The 21,965-nt window shown below is 35.9% G+C and overlaps 1 protein-coding gene across 3 annotated transcripts in view; it reads left to right on the top strand.

Moving 5' to 3' along the window:
* The window catches only part of CtBP (C-terminal binding protein), a 111,842-nt gene extending 93,493 nt beyond the window's left edge, over positions 1-18,349 (top strand). For 2 of the 3 annotated variants that reach the window (XM_083126915.1, XM_083126917.1), the window contains exons 6-9: positions 1,627-1,738; positions 7,172-7,303; positions 10,692-11,002; positions 16,246-18,349. In XM_083126915.1, coding sequence (XP_082983041.1) covers positions 1,627-1,738; positions 7,172-7,303; positions 10,692-11,002; positions 16,246-16,311 — 621 coding nt within the window. In that variant the 3' untranslated portion in view covers positions 16,312-18,349. The remainder of the gene's footprint in view (positions 1-1,626; positions 1,739-7,171; positions 7,304-10,691; positions 11,003-16,245) is intronic. The other variant, XM_083126918.1, reaches the window with a different exon arrangement.
* The last annotated feature ends 3,616 nt before the right edge of the window (positions 18,350-21,965 follow it).

The following is a 21,965-nucleotide window of genomic DNA, read 5'->3' as shown; positions in this document are numbered from 1 at the left end:
CCACAAATCTCCTCACATCCATTTTCTTTTAGGTCTTCAAACTTCCTCTCGTACCATTCTCTTTCCATCACCACAATTGCTCCTCCTTTATCTGCCTGCTCTATCACCACATCATTTCTTTTCTTGATTTTCTTCATCCCTTCCCTTTCTTTTTGACTCAAATTATCTACTTTTCCTTGTTTTCCCATTTCTTTTCTGACATTTTGTGTTGTATAAGATTTCATTGTTTGAGCTCCAAAGCATGTAATCTCAGAAAGCAGATGCAAATGATTATATTATTTTGGCGTCAGAAAGTGCTTGCGCATTAAACTGAAGCGCGAACTTGTCCAATCTATCAAAATATCGCTCTTGTGCAACAGCTACGACAGATAAGGAGCCATTGAGCAATGCGGACATGTTTGGCCGAAACAAAGAACTGTTGCATAATGCTACTGCAACAACACTGATCACATTACTTTTCAGTTAGCCAACTATTCCTCTTTCTCAGTTTGGGATTAGCTGCAAACATATTCAGTAGACTTAGTTACGTGCTATTTAAACATGTAAAATATGCGTGAGCCAGGATGGATCGAATTCGAAATCTGGATTTTTTCCAAAATCCAGATTCTCCATTTTTACTATCTGGATTTCGGATTTAAAGAAATCTGGATTTGGCCATCCCTAGTCTTAATTTCATGTTCAGAAAAACTCAATTGTAGGAAGTCATTGTTGAAAGACTCCATTTGTGTTACCACTGTGTGCCAAGTTGCTATTGTTTCCACTCCAAGGTGGAATATCACGAGAAATAACAGTGACATTTTTTCCATAAAATGCACATGGACTTCAACTTTTACAGAGAATAGATCACACCCCTGCATCTAACTTCAGTGTAACTGTCGCACCACAAGAGCAACACATGAGAAATTTCATGATGAATATTCTAATTTTTTGTGCAGTTTCTCGTCCCTTGTTCATATACAACATGCGCTTCGATGGGCTAATATCAGGCTTGAAAACCCCCCCCCCCTTCCCTAGCCCCTACCTAAATATGCCCATGCATGCACCTCTCCTGTCAAACAGGAGGCATATTAGAAGTCTTGTCGGGCGAGAAAAAATAGAAAATAACTTCCTGAGCACTGCAAATCCATGATGTAATTTTGATCTTGCTTTCTTCTACTACAGAATAAACAGGGTGGTTACAGAAGTGAAAGCATTTGGATGCTAAACACGGTGAAGGGAGGAGGAGGTAGGTGGCATGGGTTGGTGACTCATTGAATAGGTATGATGTCATTCACTCTTGATCAGCAAAGCAACAGCTTTACAACCTACAACTAAGAAATCCATTTTTTGAACCTGAATTGTACTGTGCATTAAATACGAGATATAATTGTCGCTTTTCCCCATCAAAAACCAGGGTGCGCATTGCACACGCAAGTGCATTATACACGCGTAAATACGGTAGTTTGATGTGAGTAGAAGTATATTATTTGCTCCAGAATAACCAAATTTAGCTAATCTGCAGCTTGCAGGAAAGTGACTTAAGTAATGCAAAATTTTGAAGTATTTTTCATAATAAAAATCATGTTTCTAGTTTTGAACAGTTTGGGTAGACTGGCACTTACTAATGTCATTCTGTTCTCTTTGCAGGACTTATTGTTCCAGTCCGACTGCGTTTCACTGCACTGTACTTTGAATGAACACAACCATCATCTAATCAACGAGTTCACTATCAAGCAGATGCGGCCAGGTAATGATAAAGGTGTATCAATCTTATAACTAAACTAACAGTATTTGCTACATTGTCAAGCCTAGTTGTTCAACTAATTGGCATGTATGCTTCAATTGTGCTGTTATTTTGATTTTGTTTCCAGCATTTTTCCTTGTCAGGTTAAAGGTACATACATGATGGGTTAGAATAGAATAGGAGAAATATTTATTGCCAATTTTACAAATTATTCATGTCTTGTCAAAGTTATGAGCCAGAAGGGCTGATTAAAGCAATAAGACAATTCCTTAAAGAAAAATTATGAACAGTGGAACCCTGTTTTTTTCATTCCTGGATTGTACATTCAATTTCAAAGCACTAGCCCCCCATAATGGACAATTAGCATTGCATTCTAAATGCACACATTGTCAGTAAATGGGAAAATACTACACCTAAGCACATAGAATAAGTGACACAAGATACTGTCTTGTCACCTTGTGCAAGTGTTCATTTAATACACTGTTTGATATTATAAACAGCACATTCTTTTGTTTTACATATGTTGAGGTTTCATAAACTTCTCGTTCATATCAGACCAGTATTATGTAATTGGGTCTAATACAAATGATAAGTTTTGGAAATGTCATAACTTGTAACAAGAAATAGTTGTGTTGTTAACAGTTTAATAGCGAATAAAACTGAAATGATGTTCAAAATGCACTTTACTGTTCTGTAATTAATAAACAATGCAATTAATAGCATAAGAAATCAACCCGATTGTTTAAAAAATATGGGAATTGTTCTTTTGCATGTTAGACATTTATCAGCCTTCCTGGCACATAATATACAATCTCTTCATTAGTTAGAACTTCTGTATTCACTTATGTCTTTATCGAGAGAAAGAATGAAAGAAAGAAAAACAGTTATAAAAAAGTATTTCACAATGTAACAATGTATTAGAATTTACAATACAATCAGTACTGAATCAACAATAGATCAAGATACCCAGTAAATAAAGGGAACTCTAAAAGCACTTGCATTATTTGAATTTCAATTATTGGTAGATGCAATGTTTAATTGTTCTTACCAATGCAAATGATTATTCCTGTTCAAGGATTTCCTGGCTTTTAGAAATGACTGAAGTAAAATTTGAAAATAGGATATTTATTTTAAGAACCAAAGGAAGGAAATAATGCGCATGTGCCAGTATTCAATATCGGAACATATCAGCAGGGAAATTGGAAGATATTCAATAAGAATCTCATTTTTCAAACTGCAGATAAATCCATGCCTGCATTATAATTATATTTTACCCAGCCTAAGAGAACTGAAATAAATCGGAACTCTAATGGATGTGAAAAGCTGTATGTTCTAGAGACTAAAGACCATTGGGAACATACTGTAGCTCAGATAATATCTCGGAGATGTATGTTTATAGTGTTACATGAGCTTTAAAGCATGTCATTAGTACACACACACATTTTTTGTAAATAAAAAAGCAAAATTTCAGTACAAAATTCGGGTTCAAAAGTGGTAGATAAAGTAAAATTTTGCTGTTATAGCAGTGAAGAAGTGGTATATAAAATTACATTTTGGTTTTAAAATTGTGAATATAATCCTAAATTTTACTTAAAAACTGCACTTACTACACAAAATAAACATATCCCTTCTAATAACACATTTATGTCATTACCAGAATGTTTTTTTCCTGTATAAAGGGGTTCATTTTTACTTCTCAAACATTTACAGCAGAATTAATCTGTCCATGAATTGCATAACTCGCAGGATAATTCTGACTTCAGAAAGTGTCGCGTTGGTAAATAAACTCTGAATTTTGTGTTTAAAAGTCTATTTTGCAGTTCATTTCGCATTATTTCGTGACGAAACAGGGTAGGAAAATGCACCTCACACCTTTCAGAAACATGAATAATTGACATTACAATGTTTTATTTCACATTTCATGTTTTCATCAAAAACGAAATATGCATGCCTCTAGTCATTAGTAATTTCTTTGTTGTCATGGTTATATGAGGAAATTGGAGAGTGAGAAGTTGATACGTTGGCCTGTTTGTTCGGCTGAGGAGCAGACGACAGGAGAGTATCGGCAACAGTGTGCGAGCGACGTCTGCTGTTAGCCTGCGAAGTCCTCTTTCTAAGGCCTTCTGCAGTATAAGGTGTAAAGTAGGTCATTCAGATGAAGAGTTAAAAATATTGAAAATATAATAAAAGTTACCAACAAAGAAGTAGCAAAATCCTGATTTATAATTTCATACTATGGATGTTCAGTAAATATTAGGAAGAGAAGGAAAAAAAAGGTTTCCTGACTTCATGCTCAACACAGGTACATACTTGATCAAAAAAAGGTTTCAGTTTCCCTGTAGATTACTAAAGAATTCTATCCCAAAAATAATAATGCATACTTTGAATAATTATAAATACAACATGTAAACATGTATTGAGATAAACCTTGGTTGTATTATCCAAAATATAGAAGAAAAAAACGTAGTATCACTTTATGTTGTCATAATGTTCAAACTCTGCTGATAATGTGAACGAAAACAATTGCAAACACCACAAATGATTTCGTCAGGTATCTGGGCTTATTTTGTTTCATTCGGTGCTTTCTCAAATCATTGTTGTTGGTCCTAACTGTGAAAGTGTAATGGTTAATGCAATTGCCTTGTAAACAAGGGTTACCGATGAAATCAGTAGATATTCATTTGATCTATTCATTCAGTCCATTTTTGTAGAATTAGATGATGATACTGAGGATACACTAAATCTTGTTGGAAATAAAACTAGTTTTAGAGCTCCCTTAATTTACTAGTTTTCTTTTATCCTTTGTTGTTTCAATTGTGAATGTTTGTAATTTCTAATCTCTCTTTTTCAAAGGACAAATGTGTTTGTGTAGAGACTACAAGTGAATAAAGAAGTTCTGGCCATAAGTTGGTGTTTGTACAATTTGCCTGTGGTCACATGGACAATTTGCAAAGATTTAAATATGTATTTGTGTTGTCTTATTATGAACAGTGCTAGACAAAAATAAAAAACCTTAATTTATGTTGTAAAGCTTTTCAAATCTAAGATCTACAACATTTGTAACATGTAAGAAAATGGTACTTTTGCTCTACAATAGTCTCAGCTGTCCCCTAACACCATCAGCAGCCCCATGTTTCAGCATCAACCCACAACAAATGGTTCACATTTGGTTATGGTTTTGTATATCATCATACATGAAATGCCTGTTTTTTAAGATTCAGATCATTATCTTTAGAAAAAGGCCTTCAACAAACCTGCTATACTTTTATGGCACTTACATTCAACTATGACTTCTTTGATTTTTATATCTCCATATATATACAAACAAACATAAAAAATGATGTCCTGAGTTCATAAAGAGAAATTGTCTGAGAAGGACCAAGATAACATTTTCAAGGGTTGAATGAAAGAGTTATTTTTTCCTTACCTTAAAAATGATTCCTGCAATGATTAGAAAGCTTCTTTCCCCGACTGAATAAGAAAAATTGAGGAAGAGAATTGCTGAGCATGGCTGTAAATATTTTTTTTCTGTGAATATGTTCAATAGGATGTGCTTGTGTGTGTGATTATGTTCACAGATAAGATACTATGTAGAGAGATAATTAAATGAAATACATAATAATTATACAGTACGGACTCGGAAATAATGGTTTTTATAAGTGGAGCTAGAATGTTAATAGTGCTATTTGTGAATAGAGGAACTAATTTTACACAGATTGCCCTTGCATGCTCACCTGTTAGACTATATCACTGTATCTCTGATCTGCTTCTTGCTTACAAATTTCGCATATTTACTTTTGTTTGCATTTTATTTTCCCTTTATGCACACACAGGCTAATTGGGACTGCGCTTACAGTTTGAAGTAGGTTGCGAATGTGGGACCCCTCGATTACAAGGCAGTGACGTTGCCACTACCCCCATCAGAGATTTTTTGCAGGCATGTGAAATGTACCTTGTAATTTTGGAAAGTGTGCATCAGGATTTAATTGTAGCAATTACATTGCAAAATGTATTTAGATATCCCAATTTTAATGTTTGCAGAGTATCCATGTGGTCACATGCAATGTCTATTATTAATAATAAATGTAGTTGCATATAAGGTTACCGTTGAACTGGAAAATCTTGAAGAAAGGTAATTTTTCACTGATTTGTAAACATCATACTGGTATTTGTAGAGCAGAAATTAATTATTATTATTTACGTAAATGAGAGAAGAGAGCATATATTGCAACTTGAGCTAGTAGTTTTAAATAACCATTCCAGAAAGTATTCTAAATCAGGTTATGTTTGTTAAAAAATTGGAAAGAATTATATTCACACATATTGTAGTTGTGTAATCCGAAGCAAAATTTTGGTGTCAGTTCCTTTTAGGGATGTGCCGAAGCCGATTACAGATGTATGAAAATCGGCCGAAATTGACACATCGGCATCGGTATCGGAATCGGCAAAAATCCGATATTTAAACCGGTACAGATTATACTAGAGTTTTTACCTTCTAATAAGTTTTATATTCTAGATTTGTAAGATTTATTGAAAATTTGGTTATGGTTCGTCATTATTGTAGAGTTTTTGTAATAAAATTATTGCAAACTCATTCAGAGGATCAACCTAACTATAAATCGGAAATAAAACAGTACATTGCTGAACCAGGATCTGCTGCTGTATTGGAAATTCAAAAATGAGTATCAAACCTGAAGCAAGTCCTGAGAAAATACTTGGGCATACCTGCTGCATCAGTATTCAGTGATTGAGTGTTCAGTGTTGCTGAACAGATTTGAGATAAGAGAAAAAGTAGGTTAATTCCAGAAGTGCTTCCAAATCTTGTGTTTCTGAAGTTGAATCTGGCAGAACAGGAATTCATTTTGCATTTCAAAGAACTGCTTGTGTACTAACGTTTTATCTCTTGAGAATCCATGTTCTTCATAAAGGTTCACATAACATTTTGTAGATGCAAATGTACATTCGCATCTCTTGAGAATATATATGTATATACATATGATATGCAATAGAAATGTACATAGCAAATTTATTTTTGTCATGCTGAAAATAACATCCCATTTCTGTTTAATAATCTTATGCATCGGAATCGGTTAAATATCGGCATCGGTATCGGTTCCAAAAATTATCGGTGAGTACATCAGCATCGGTAAATTTTCAGCTTCGTCACATCCCTAGTTCCTATTATTAAATTTTGCCTTTATTAAGCTTGAAATATTTTGGTAGGCAATGCAAATAATAACTATGGTCTGAAACCAATTTGTTATTTAAAAGCATCGTGTACAGTGGAATGGTTCTGCAGTTCAACTTGAACATTGCTGTAGCAAATGTATCGAAGAGAATTGCCCTGTGGCTTATATACTTTAGAAATTTTTATAGGTGTTTTCTTTGGTGTTAGCATGAACTAAATACACTTTGGTTAAAATACTTGTTATTTCTGTTGTTCTTCAGGGGCATTTTTGGTGAACACAGCACGGGGTGGCTTGGTAGATGATGAGTCGCTGGCCTCTGCTTTGAAACAAGGACGAATCCGAGCTGCAGCGTTAGATGTGCACGAAAATGAACCATACAATGTATTTCAAGGTGAGTCTAAGCCATATTTGTAATGGATATGAATAGGCACAAGTTCTTCTGTCATAAAATACCACACTAGCATGCATTATCTACACTTTTTTTTTGTGTGTTGTAGATAAAGATGGGTTGGAAATTTAATAGTGGCAACTATTTATTTACAACTGATACAAAAGAGAAGAGATACCTCTGTGAAACTTTTCCAGCCCTTTGATGTACTCACCAGTATTGTGTAAAACCCATTGCAAGTGATGTGGAAGTCATAGTATGTAGCACCTGTTATGTTGATGGTTCGAATGGAGCGGTCCATTCCCTGAAGAATCTCTGGAACAGATACCCTTCATCTTAGGGATCAAGTCAAAGTAAAAAGGCTAAAGTCCGGGGACTATGCCCCATCGAGCTAGCAAATCGGCCACAGGTTGCACTACTTTCAACCAAGCATTGTCCTGCAAAATGATGAGAGGATTCAGCAGAAAGTGTTGCCTCTTCTTTCGCAATGCAGATTACCTGCATGGCTCACGAAGACCTTGATGACACTGTTGTGCTGTACAGTTATGGACATGTACAATCTTTATCCAGTTCTGCTGTTCCTGCTTCAAAAACATTGTTGTGACTACACAACTTTAGGCCACCAACTCCAACAATGCTCTGTTCCTCTCAGCACTGCTCATGCTCCTAGTGTTGGAAGGAAGAGTTCCTTTGCTGGAAGTTAGGTAAGGTATCAAACTGACGTGTGGTATATGCGAGAAGCACCCGCCTATTCAGTTTCATGGCATGCATACACAGTGTTGCCACTATTAAATCTCCAACCCACATTGTGTAATAGGCAGGAAACAATTGGTCAGTACATATACAACACAAGGATTAGCTGGATGTCTAGTGACGGGAATTCTTGGAATCATGTGGGAATTATACTTGAATTCTGGGTGCTATATAACACAAGCTTGAGAAAGTCTCAGCAACTAGTAACTTATGCCATGACATTTAGACCTTCATAAAGATTCTTATGTATATTTATTAGGGATGGCTCGATATTAAATTTTGGCCAATACCGATAAAGTACCAATATAAAATTTACCGATACCGGTAACCAATATTCTACTGATCCGATATAAAATTAAAAATGCTCTTTAAGAACCTGAAATGTTCATTGATCTCCTTAATAAATGTGTGTTTCCAGATGACTGCAGTGCAATAGAAGTTGAATATTTAGACATTTACTTTTTTTTTTTAGAAAGTAGGGCATCGAGGTTATCCATAAAAATTACAACAAAATGGCAGAGTTTTGCACTAATTTATGAGATATTTATCGATATATTGGATCGGTAAAATAATCGATAATTTTACCAATACACCGATATGCCTATATCAGCCGATACCGATAGAGTACCAATTAATTAGTCCCATCCCTAATATTTATCATAGTAGTTGTGTTTTTTTTGTGTGAGGAAAGTAGTGTAGGTAGTGAAAAATAAAATTGAACTAGTCGTCTTACTAAAATTGAGTGATATTTGTGATTTTTCCTTTCCATTTTAGCTTGGTGGAATTCTATGTTCCTGAAAACCCACATTAACTCCCTGAGTACATATATTTTCTAAATTTGAAAAAAATTCTAACCATATTAAAGCAAAGTAATGGACAAATCAATACAAATAACCTGCTTTTCTGACATTCACTACTGTAATTTTTCATTGAACGTAAGTTATTCAGATACTTCGGATGCACAAGAAACTTGAATCCAATGTTTAGTGTAAAATGTCAATAGGACCTGAATTTTGTTATTGTAGTATTTTTAGCATTGAATTTGTGGCAATTTTGCCTTGAAAACCTGGAATTATACTTGCATTTTATCTTAGAGCAACTACCCTGATGATCTTGACTTTAAAATTGTGGAGGTAATAAATGTCATCAGTGAGAACTGTAGGATCCATGTGTAGATGAATGGTTAATGCCACTGGTACAATCAGCTAATATACATAAGTGCTTATGTTGGTAACATGGGTAGGCAACTTGCAACTAGGGTGACATAACCACAAATGTCTGCCCATGTTGATCAACTCCCTTGCTATTGGTAGCTTTTCCTTATCTGTAAAATCTCAAGGGAAACATCCCCAGTCAATGAAGGACTACAATTACGAGAGGAAAACTCAAATTTGAAAAGAAAAAAAAAAACAACTTCAAGAATCTTGTTTCATTCCATTTTTCCATGTTATTTGTGGTACCCAAGGAAGTAATTTACTCCTTCCTGAAAGCAATTCAAGCTTCTTTTTTAGCAGAAAGAAATACTTAATTGAATTGTAAATCCCGGAATATTTGCCAAATCTCTACCCCCTACAAATGCATTCCATAACTTTGAATTTACTTAACATCCGAGATAACAAAATGATGGTCCACTATGGTCCATCATTATGACGAATTATGATCCATTTTTTTCTTCTGCAACCTCTAGAACCCTTCTTAGGCAGAACCATGAAGAAATGAGACATTATTTGTCTCCCTACTTACAATGGGAACAGATAATTTCACTGGACATTTGAAGCCATTCAGACACTGACGAAGGGGTTGTTGCACAATTGTTGCAACATATGTGGAGGATGCATGCTTTAACTAGTAGAAGCACTTCATTACCAACATCTGTGATCAACAGGGAAGGGTTTATGAACCTGAGAATAATTGTCTTTCTAGAGCTGTTTATATATTTTTTAAATTATATATGTGTGTGTAATCAGTTATTTACAAGTATAAAACAGAAAAAAATATTGAAATTTTTATGTATGTGTACATGACAAATACTCTCACATTTCTGATGGAGAATTGCATCATATACGAGCAAATAAAATACTAGAATTTTACAGGTTGCCTTTGCAATCGTAGGAACTAATGTGAAATTACAGTTTTCTGTGTCATATTTGTACTTTGCACCTTTGAATTATTAGAATTCGTGTACTTTGGTTTCTGAAATTTGTTGGCTGTAGACCACCAAAATTTTTAAACTTTTCAATGAAACAACCGTAATTTCTTAATTCAATAATGGAGCATTGTAGTTATTTACAAATTTGATCTGTGACAGGCAATACATTATATTTAATTTTTTTATAACTGTATTATATCTCTCTCCTTATCATAACATTATCTAATTTTGTGGGGTATGAAACTTAACAAGTTTTTAACCTCATGAACCTCTTCGTCAATCAAGACAACTAATTAAATCTCATATAGTAGGTAAACAGAATGGTAAGAATACTAGAAGCTGGTGATTTGTTGAATTGAAGATTAACATTAACGTGAATCATCATGAATACCAACTTTGCTTGTCTTAGCAAGTGGCTAATTCAGTGCACTTATTCTGTGTGCATTAGCAATAGTTACCAGTCCATAAATATGTTATTTCTGTTTACAGGTCCTTTGAAAGATGCACCGAACTTGCTGTGCACTCCCCATGCTGCATTTTACTCAGATGCATCCTGTACTGAACTGCGTGAAATGGCAGCCAGTGAAATTCGTCGTGCAATTGTGGGCCGGATCCCAGATGTTCTTCGGAATTGCGTGAACAAGGAGTACTTCCTCAGCTCAGGATACCCGGAGGGAATCAACGGTGGTTACTACGGAAGCTCACTTCCCGTGCAGCAGGCCCACTCCACCACACCTCATGAAGCTCCACATTCGGCCGCAGCTCCTGGGGCTGCAGTGCCAGGAATTCCACATAGCATAGTAAGTGTTTCTTCACTTCCAATTTGAATTTCAACTAAAATCAAGTCAGTGTATGTGGCCTTGGAAAATTTATTTTTTAAGTTTTTTGTGTCAGTGCCTTGCCACTGTGTCTATCCCGAATTTTTTTTATTATTATTAAATTTGTGGGATTTATTTCACAAACAGGAATTGTTGCCCTAATCTGATTATTACAGATGGGAATCTACAAATATTTTCCAGCCAATTCTGGTTGTTTAACATTGTAAAGAAATTTATAATTAATATTTTTCTTTGTAGTTGCTATGGAAAGAAATGTATTTTTTTTAATTGTAATCGGTGTTACATTAGTTTATACCAGGTAATTACAATTGTGATTTTTTAAGCAAAATAGGTAAAATCCTTGGGAATGGAACCTGGGTCTCCCATCAGGAAATCCCAAATGAGAGAGTTGAGTTTGCTGAAAGAGCTGATTTCAGAGGAGTAAATTTTTTCTTGAATCTCTTGCTTTAGTTTACAGCACTTTTTTGAAAATGAGCTAAACTTAGGGCAGCTTCAAATATGATAACTAGAATCCATTAGCTGATAAAGCAGAAGTTTGAGATTATTCTTTTACAATAGATATCCCACATATAAACTTTAGTACAGGTGTACAAATTGGCCCAATGAATTTCCCTTGTCTGAATGTTAGTGACCGTGGTTCTTGATTAGCATGCTTATTTGGACATTATCCATTTTCTCGTTTACCCTTTAACTTTTTTCCTCGTTTCTTGCCGATAGTGGGGATTGAGCCTATGACGGACCTGTGATTTACTACTGTTCCAGTGTGCTACCCACTACTCTACTGTGCCCCCCTGTTCACCTGATGATGAGAGAAGAGGTGCTCTCTCAAAATGTAGTGTTAAAATAGGTAAAAGGAAAGTGGAGAATGGATAATGTCCAACAAAGATTGCATGCTAGGGTATACAGAAAAAGAGTACCCTTGGCATGTCAGCAAGGGAAAGTTCAAGAATACAGCATCTCATTGTGCAGGGGGAAAGCTTTTCTAATGTTATTTCCCTCGGAAGCCGCCTCCTCTTTTATTATTATTATTTTGCATCACTTTCACTTTCGGATAATCGCCATGAGGATGACTAAGGATTAGATGAAATTAATGAAGGCGCAAGTACGACACCATCTAGTGTGGGTACTTGAACCTTAAACCTTTGGTCTTGAACCACCACTCCCTCCATTAAGGTAGCTCAGAAGCCTGTTGTGAACAGGTACAAAGCTTGACTTGTATCTTGTGTGATCACAATTTTATAGAAAATAATATATAGTCATGTACTGTAATTCTGGCACTTAATATTTCTTTGCAGTCACGGGTTAATATTATGATAACCTCCCCCTTTTTTTTAATTATAGGAAAAGGCAAATATTATGTCCCACAACTTCAAGTAAAACACAGTCTTTTTATATCTTTATTTTGTATTTTATGTTGTTTATTTGACAGTGCTGGGAGCTGTTTATGATTCTAAAATATAGTGTACAGTACTACCTACATGAAGTTTCGTGTTTCCGCATTCCACAATTTGATAGTTTTTTTCCCAATTAATTTTGAAGGCTCACTAAGGATACAGTGCCAGGAGCGGATATTTCTTTGTGGTAAAATAAAAAATGGTTCAACATGTCAATAAAGTAATGTAATTTAATATGTGACTTGCAAACATATTGTAGCTCAGGTAATTTCCTGAATATGCATGTTAGCAATGTTACTTGAGATTTAAAGTGTGTCATGAACAGTTTGGTTGCTGCCATGGCTATATGAAGTAATGAGAAGTTAGGGAAGCCTGTGAATTTGAGATTCACATATCTTTCAATTGCTTTTAACATTGCAGCAATTTTTATCTTTATTTCTCATGCTGAACAAGTTTTCCAAGTGGGAAATAATCATGTTCAGTATAGCATGGAACATGTACTCAGATTTGAAAGTCTGTTATTCTTTGTTCGAGAGTGAAGCATAGATCAACCAACATTTAATTTTGCTGTAATTGCTGAAGCACATGTTTTCTTTATGAGTATGATCTTTGTAACTCTTACCATTATTTGTTTCCCAGATATCAAATCTAGTTTAGTGTAGTACTTAATTTCAAATTAGATGCCAGAAACAGTTCAGACATTAAGCCAACACTGCTCAAATGGCTCCAACATCTAAAGGTTAAGGGTGTGTTAAAATATGAATATACAAGAGTTGAACTCATTGCAATTTTTAGCAGTAGTGTATCAATCTCATATAAATTGGCAAAATTTAGCACAAAACCTGAGTAATATAAGCTCACCAGATAAAAAAAATTATGTCATTGTACCTAATATCATTTAACACGTCAATGAGCCTGGATAACAGCAGCAATTCATTGTGGCATGGACTGCTGGATGATGTCTTCCATGACGTTTGGGGCATTGTCCAACGTGGTCCCACAGATTTTCAATTGGATTCAAATCTGAAGATTTTGCAGGCCAATCCAGATGTGTGATTGCTCCTAAATGTTTATTATGTCAATCATTTAGAGTTGCAACCCAGTGAACATGAAAGTTTTCCTGGAAGCCAGGGATGGAAACAGCCCTTTCCTCATTAATATGAAGGGCAAGTTGCCTGTCAACCTCAATCACAGGACCCGTTTGTGCTTAATTAAAACACACATAGAACATCACAGTCTCTCCCACACCTTGCACATAGTCGTCCTGGAAATCTTCCCGAGGTCTACAATTAACTCAACATGGAGCATCATTCACTCTTCCACCGTCCACTGTTGTATCTCTTTGCCCACTGTAACTGGGCAACTTCATGTGCACAAGTAAGCAAAAGTTCATATGTTCATTCTATGCAGTTCCTTGCAGTGTGTTCAGAAATGGTTTGGGATGCACCGGCATTGGCACCTTGCAGTAATTTCTGCCTCAAATTGAAGCAATTTTTAGCCACACGCAGTGAAAGATACCTGCAGTTCCCTCAGTATCTGACAAGACTTTCCTGTAGACCGAGATTGTTGCCACTCTTGGTAGACCTGTACAACAGTATGCATTGATATGCCTGCAAAATCCACTACTTCATCACAGGATAGCCTTTGACTTGTGAAAATGCAATCAGCCGTTTTTGCCCCACAGTAACATCTGCTTTGCATCCCATGTTACACACAGGGATACAGGCACTGCACTGTACCACCTGGACCCTGTCCCACACTTCACAGGTTCTCTCTCGCTCCTCCTAGTTCAACACCTTTTACCACTGCCTCTTGTTACGAGCACCTTCAACATGCCAGTGACTTAATTTTGCCTGGTGAGCTTATTTTAGAAATGCAATCTATTAATGAGCTGATAATAGCATATTGGTAATGCCTGTATTTTTATAAATCTGGTATTAGTGTAAATAGTCAATGGCTTTCATTCATGTATAAAGGCAAAATTAATTGCACATGTTTTAATTTTAAATAACTGATAAGGGCCTGACAATACATGCATAAACCTTTAGCTTAATGTAACATTGTCCTTACTTGTGTAATGAAGTTAAAATAACTGCATAGATTGAAAGAGGAAGTACCATTATTCCTTTTAATGATCCTAAAGACAAGAAAGAAATTTTCTTCATGGAAATTTAAGACAATTACTGCTTTTAAGGTTAATTAAAGGAACAGAACAAGGCAAACTTAGTTTTGCTAGCGTATGCTTTCAGGATATTTCAAAATGTAACCATGCATTTGATGCCAATTTAATTAAAACTCCCATGGTAATTAAACAAATTTCCAGCTTGATTCTTATTCGTCACTGGCAAGGGACAGATTAGGGGTTGACTTTATATTTGAAAGTTGTGAACTAAATGATTTTGAGTTGATGTACCATCAGTTATCATTTCTTTTGCACACTAAATATATATACTGAAATGTTTGTTCAGATAAATAAACTGCAAATTGTTTTTCTATTGATACGAGGAAACATTTTAGAAGCTACTTATAGTAATATAAATCTATAAAATTATTTCCAATTTTCGTAACAATACAGTGTGCCATTATTGGCATCAGTTGTCTACAGTGGAACTTTGGTCATGTATTTTCCAGGGACATGATGAAACTTATGGATAATATAAAATGTGAAAAATGTATTGCTTGACCAGGACATGAAAGGTTATATTGTAATGTGGAGGAAATAGAGTTCCTCTGTTTTTGATCCTATCTTTGGAATATAGTAAAACACTGGATTCTGGTGCTGAAGTTAACCTTTCGTTTAGGCATGTGGGTTACGAGTGACCCCCATCAATAATTCATTACGAGATTGCAACACTGTGAACTACACTGCACATGGGTGCTTTTCTGTAGCTGAACATTCTTTCTTTGTCTTTGTTGCAAGTTCAGCTGTATTGTTCTGTTACATGCTTGGGGAACGGTTGTCCTCCAGGTGCCTAAATGCATAACAAGAAAAATACAGGGTCCGCAGTGAATCAGGTTTTTTTAAGTGTTAACACAAAGTTAAAAGCATTGGATATCATGATACAGTTACATTTATTAGGAAGTACATACCTTAGCATTTGCAGAAACAAAACATAACATCATTCCACTGAAAATATTACATCCTCAAGATGCCCTCTATTATACCGCACACACTGAACAAGCTGATCCCGAATACTACTCATGGCCCTATTAACACATCTGTGGGGTGCGAACAATTTTAACACTACCACCTGTTTTACCCAAGTTTTTATGGCATGAGCCGACGACACTTTACTGTTTCGATGAATCCCGAATTTCTTGTGAAATTCACGTTTGGCAGCGTAGCTATCATTGTTCTTACAAAATGCTTTATGGCGAATGCACACTGGTTCAGTCCATGACTCCATTTCAGACTGAATGCTATTCAAGTCCCCACCACCTGGTGGTATCATTCTCCTTCCTCGCTCATGCTAAAAATAGAAAACACTTTCCAAATGCCCCAATTCACTGGCAGACCCTGTAGTAAAGTGAAGAAGGACAGCACACAGCATACAGAAGTTGGTTAGTGAGGAAAGGGAGGACACACATGCATGTTTGAGTGACTGAAGTGAACATGCAAGCGGCCACGTGACCAAAAGTGAATATAACACTGCTTTGTTAAGTATTCGACTGACATTATTGCATGGCGTATTTCAGATCTTAAATGTAGATAGGAGTTGGGTGACAGGTGTACCCCACGTGCCTATGTATGTTACAGAAAATTATGCACCTAAGACAGGGTTAATGAGATTCTCCATTTATTCCTTGCAGCCCATCAGCAGTGCAGATCCATCAAATCATCACTCTCAGAAGCCAGAGTCATCAGAAGTCCACTAACATCTGTCATGTTAGCTGTCCACATGTTCTTCCCTTTTGCGGACATAACATTACATGGTTCTGCAGTATGTCTCGTTTAGATGAAGATGATGAAGATGGAGTTGGAATGGTTTTGATAGCAGTGCTTTCAAGTACAAACCCAAGACCATTTAGTGTGCTGATTTCCCCCCCTGCCCCATTTTTTTTAACTTGTGTCTGAGCACATGATATGTACATGACGTCAAGAAAAGTAGTAATGATAAGAGATACTAGTTGATAGCAAAGAGAAATTTGATAAACTGCTGTTACAAAGATTGGTGTTTTTTTTCTTTTTGAGGCAAGAAAAAAAGGTTGCTCTAATTACAGTTTCTAGCTCTTTAACTGTGAATGCTGCAGTGTTATGTAGGAGGTAACAGTTTTTGTGCTGGTTGGTATGTGGTTTCAGTGACTTATTTGGAAAAAGTATATATATATATACACACATTTAACACTCTTCTCCCCCCTTGTGTCCAAGTGGATTTCCAAGCCTGGAGACATTAGCATGTATGTATGAGAGATCCTATGAAGGAACTCAAAAGTTTTTTCAATTAAGCATCATGTGTAGGAAATGTATTTGGTATATTTTTTTCTGTTCTCATCATTTGATTGCCAAATCTTAATATTGTACTACTATAAGTGAAGTGAGGGGAAGTGATTTAGTACATGTTGTCAGGAATTTAAAATTTTTTGTCATTTTTTTTTCATCCTATAATTATACTTTATTTTTTCCTGAAAGTGGATTTAAAACAATAAGACTAACTCACTTCCCGCTCCTAAATAGTTTCTCATCACCCTTGATGAGGAGTAAAACAAAAAAAGAATAATTTAAAAAATAATAAAAATGTAAAAAAAAAGTAGTAGTTATGATAGGAACTTAACAACAAAATTTATATTTTTCTTAATGATGAAATGTGCTAGGTAAGATTCGTGGATCATTTTCTACATTTTGGCATGTACTGTTTTGAGATGTTCTTCGCTTGATGGTTCTTTGTATGACTTATAAGAGTGTTCTAAACTACATATCGGCTTGATCATTCCACGTTAGATGGTTTGTTTCAAAGTGCCAACGCAACAGAAACACTTGTTGAGGAAGAGATAACCAGTTCAAAGAGACTACGCATGAGAAGAAAGGAAGTTGGCATATTTGAAACATCACAAAAAAAGAAACACGACAGGGTAACCACCCAACTGAACACCTTTGGAGTTCCCCTGTTCAAGAATTACACTGAAAGTATATATATGCATATATTTTTTTTCTTACTTTCTGTGGTACCTCCCTTTTTTTGTGATTTATGTGTCTACATGACAAGTACTGTGTTTTTATTTTCTCAATCCTGCCAGCTTGACTTTCAAGAATGATCTTGTATGTAGGTGGTTGATGTTTGATTCTACTTCTTCAGAGACTGGGTACAAAACAAATATGCAACAATATTTATGGTAATACACACACATGCTGTAAGGACAAATTGTGTCGAGACACTCTGTGTTTCAGTGAAGTAAATTGTGTGATACCACCATATAAGAAGACAATTTGCTTTTTTTTTTTTTTAAGTTTCGCAAGGCACGAATTATGTAATACTCATTTTATTTTTCTTCATATCTGCTCCCACCAGATTTCATATATATATCTATATAAGAAGAAATAGTACATTATAACGAGAGGCACTTTTTTTTTAAGTAACCTTTATTTTGAGATTTTTCGTCGTATATCTTAACAGTGCCTGTTGATTAAGAAAAGTTTTTAAAAAAATTAATCGCAAAACACAAACTGCTAACAAAATATGGCAAGGAACATAAATAGTGAAAACAAAAAATAGCAGATTATGATTTATAGTCGCAAGAGACGTAGACATGGTCTTGTCATTTTCAGCAGGATTTGGAGGAAGAAGTCTAGACCTGCTTCGTGTTTTCCTTTGGAGTTTGTGTAGATTCAGTAGATAGAGCAGTTTTAGTCACTGAGATGATGTAGGGCCATTGGATCTTCCAAAAACTTTGAAATAAAACCTTGTAATGAAATAAACAGTTGCATTGTTTTTCTTTCCTTTCGTCACAAACTGAATTATTTACATGTCAAGAACCTTATGCGTGCCGTGGACAATGGTAGAACTACTGTGTAGCACATCGTGATTTCTCAGGTGTGAAAACTCTTTCCTAAAGGTCCATATAGATGGTCATGCCCTACTGACCAGAATTAGTCCAGAGGGGTTTGTTTTCAGCTGTATCAGTGGTTTTTACTGTGTTAAAAAACAAAGGTAAACTCAGGAAGAAGAAACTTCTTTGTTGGTGTAAACTTTTGCTGCAAGATAGAAATATTGAAACATGTGTCTACTATTAGTGTACTTTTTACCTTTCACAAAACAGGTTAGCAGGTAAAGATTTTACAACTTGGTCAAGTCTGTCATGAATTGTACCATTTAATTTCAGACTGGAAGACATGACAAAATGGTGAGGAAAAAAAAGAATAGGAATGACATCCACCTATGATTGATTTTCGTATGAACAGGCAAGACATCTGGCATCAAGACTGGAATGGCCGTCCACAGGGACCTTTAAAAAGGTTGTAGTTCAATGGGCCATATTTTTAGCATTTTAGGGGATCCAGTGTATTTCAGGATCGCAATGTTACAGATTGCCACATTAACAGGGGTGGTCCAGATTTGAAAAGTAGTAACTTATATTATTTACGGCATTGGAAGCTACAGAGCACTACAGTGAAACGTTGGTTTATGTTTTTCAGGGGACCAAGTTGAAAGAACTTAGAAAACAATTTGTAGCATTGTGCTCTATTGAGGTCATGGTAGATTGAATGTATAATGCTAGAAAATGTAAAATCAGGGTTCCACTGTATTTTTATTTGTATAGATACAATGCATATGCCAAATATGTATCATATAAATGTGGAAATACTGAGGAATTTAAAAAAAAAGAAAAAGTGATTTAACAGATTTATGAAAGGTGGTGTTCAAACTATTTGCCTTTGATGCATATGCATTTTTTATACATCTTTATTAAGACACCCACTAATGTAAACTGGCGATTTTGTAGGGGGGGGGCTAGAAACCAGTTCTTATGGAGGTCCTGAAAACAGCGGCGGCGGCTCAAGGGGGAGAGCCGCCATGCCATAGCACTACTCTCAGAAAAAATGCATACCTTGCCCAGTATTGTTAAATTAATACATTGGTCATTGATAGTTTACAGACAAGGAGATTCGAATCTTGCAATCGGTCAAGCTGACGTAACGACCACCCCAACCTCCTCACTGCATTGCCAGCTGTTGCGTACCCTTTGCGAGGCAACAGTTCGTGCCGCCCAAGAGCTGATCTAACCAAGTTGACACGTGCAAAGGGTTGAAGAAGTCTCAGCGAGGAACATTTCCACCGTGAGCCGGGAACAAAGTGGCTGGGGGTGGGGTTAGCCCATAAGATACCAGCCGTGCCCATTTTCGCCTGGCATGGCGAGGGAACTTTCGCAGTGTTGACACAGTTGCCACCTTTACAGATAAAGTCGCTAAATACGACTGATTTGTAAGATCCGTTTGGGAAGTAATTCATGAGAACGGTACTATCTACTTTTCTGCCTACTTTTGCAGAACCTAGTATTTTCCCAAAGTTAAATGAACTTTTTAGAACAGAGATGCGCCTAGAGCCATATGCAGACTTTTTTAAAAATTCTTTGGTGATGAGACTTTCCTTTGGCATTTCGACAATTTCTTTTTACAACAAATGTCTAGGATATTTTTGACATCCAGTTGGAATAAGTGTGCATGGGGGAGTAGAAGGTGAGAGGATTTATTTTTCCCTTCCTCCTGTAATAATTGTGCTTTTAGGGAAGTGTCCTGTAGTGTATAAAGATAGGTTAGTGAGGGAAGATGAACCAGATTAGTGCGTTATTACTTTGTTTTCCACGTTACCAAACTAGGATAAACATCTTGGCCAGTGGCGCAACCTCAAGGAAGGGGCATATTATTATTATATTATCATCATGTTGGCACTACCCATCGTAGTTGCCGCCAGCCACCACTGCCTGAAAGTAGACAGGAGACTGTGAAGTGATGAGGGTCCTTCTTTTGTATTGTGTGGCCTGTTTTATCAGTCTGGGGACTCTTGAAGTGATAACATGCTTGTTACATATTGTGTTTTTTCTAGTGTATTCAACTGCAAAGTGTGTTATGGCTCAGCAAATGGTTTCTACTGCACAGAGAGTATTTATTTGATTCATATATGTTAACTCAATCGGCACATGAAGTTCAAAGGAGATTTGAAACAAGATTCCTGGTATAAGAGTTCCATGTCATTGTTATCTCGGATGTAGATTAAAAAGTGCTGTATAAAATCAAATCTATACACCCTGATAAAACTGAAACGTAACATCCGCAAAGAAATTACCAACATTAATCAATGGGAACTTCAGCGATTTATGGGTAACATCATCAAGAGATGTCAAAAATGTGTGGACAACGAAGGTTGCCAGTTTCAGCACCACCTTTCATAAATTGGTAAGTAAATAAATCACTATTTTAAACAGCCATGGTGGTCTATTTGGTAGGGCATCTGACTGCAACACAGGAGACCCAGGTTTCATTTCTGGGGTGGGTGATTAACGTCGTTATTTTTTGGTCCTTGTCCCTGCATAAAGCAGCTCTGGGGCTCACCCAGCATCAGATCAATTGGTACCTGGAGCAAGGTACACCTGGTAAAACCTGGAAATCTCATAGAATTAAAAAAAAAAAAAATTCTCTGGGAAAACCATCTAATTGATCAACGAGTCGCATTGAATAGCTAGAATATGCTCCTACCTGCTGATTTTCTTCACACAAGCTTTGAAAACAGGCTTGTAACATATGTTTATTTCCAATTACAGATTAATTGATATTGTGTCCATTTGTAAATTTCTGTTTGTCAAAAGTGTGAAAATATAATAAATTTCTTCTATGTATGTGTGGTATGTTTGGAATGTTTTTTTTGTGTGCATTGCAATACAGTTGGAAAAGGTGTTGACTTGGACAAATATCTGTAACCGTAGTCCTTAATTATATGTGCACAGGGATTCTTCATTTACTTTGATGTCAGAAAGTGAACTGATATCAAGTGTTTCCCAGTACTGTTAAACTATGGATATAAAATTTACTGATTCTGATAACTGAGCCAATGCAAAATTGCAAATGATACTTGCAGAACATCCATTCACCTCCTCAATTAATGTACACTTCTGTTCACAAAAAGTGGCACACTTGTTTGAGTTGAAGTCCAGTTTCGTGGCCGGAAGTTCAGCCGAAGTAAGTGTTCGGAAAGCAGCAGTGTTGCTTACTATCAATCAATTTAACCATATGCAGGGAATTTCGTGTGTCTCGGACTCAAAGAAAAGGGCTAACGGAAAGATTGCTGCGTAAATATTAATTAACTGGAATTTCCACGTAATGTAAATGTGAAAAATTCCTGAAATTTATTTTAAAAAGAAACGCATTTTTGACGTTCGTGACGAATTAGTTATCACAATTCGTTAGAATGCGAGGGGCCCCGGGTTCGAATTTGGCCTGAGCATGGATGTTTTTGTTTTTTTTGAGTGTCTCTTTATCGTCGCGAGTAGCCGAAAATGGAAGAAAAGCAACACTAAATAACTAAAAGAAATAAGAATAA

The sequence above is a fragment of the Lepisma saccharinum genome, chromosome 8 (genome assembly GCF_977018435.1).
Source record: "Lepisma saccharinum chromosome 8, izLepSacc3.1, whole genome shotgun sequence".
In the NCBI taxonomy this organism is placed as follows: Eukaryota; Metazoa; Arthropoda; class Insecta; order Zygentoma; family Lepismatidae; genus Lepisma; species Lepisma saccharinum.
The sequence above is the reverse complement of the archived record's forward strand: the minus strand, read 5'-3'. Positions and strand labels throughout refer to the sequence as shown.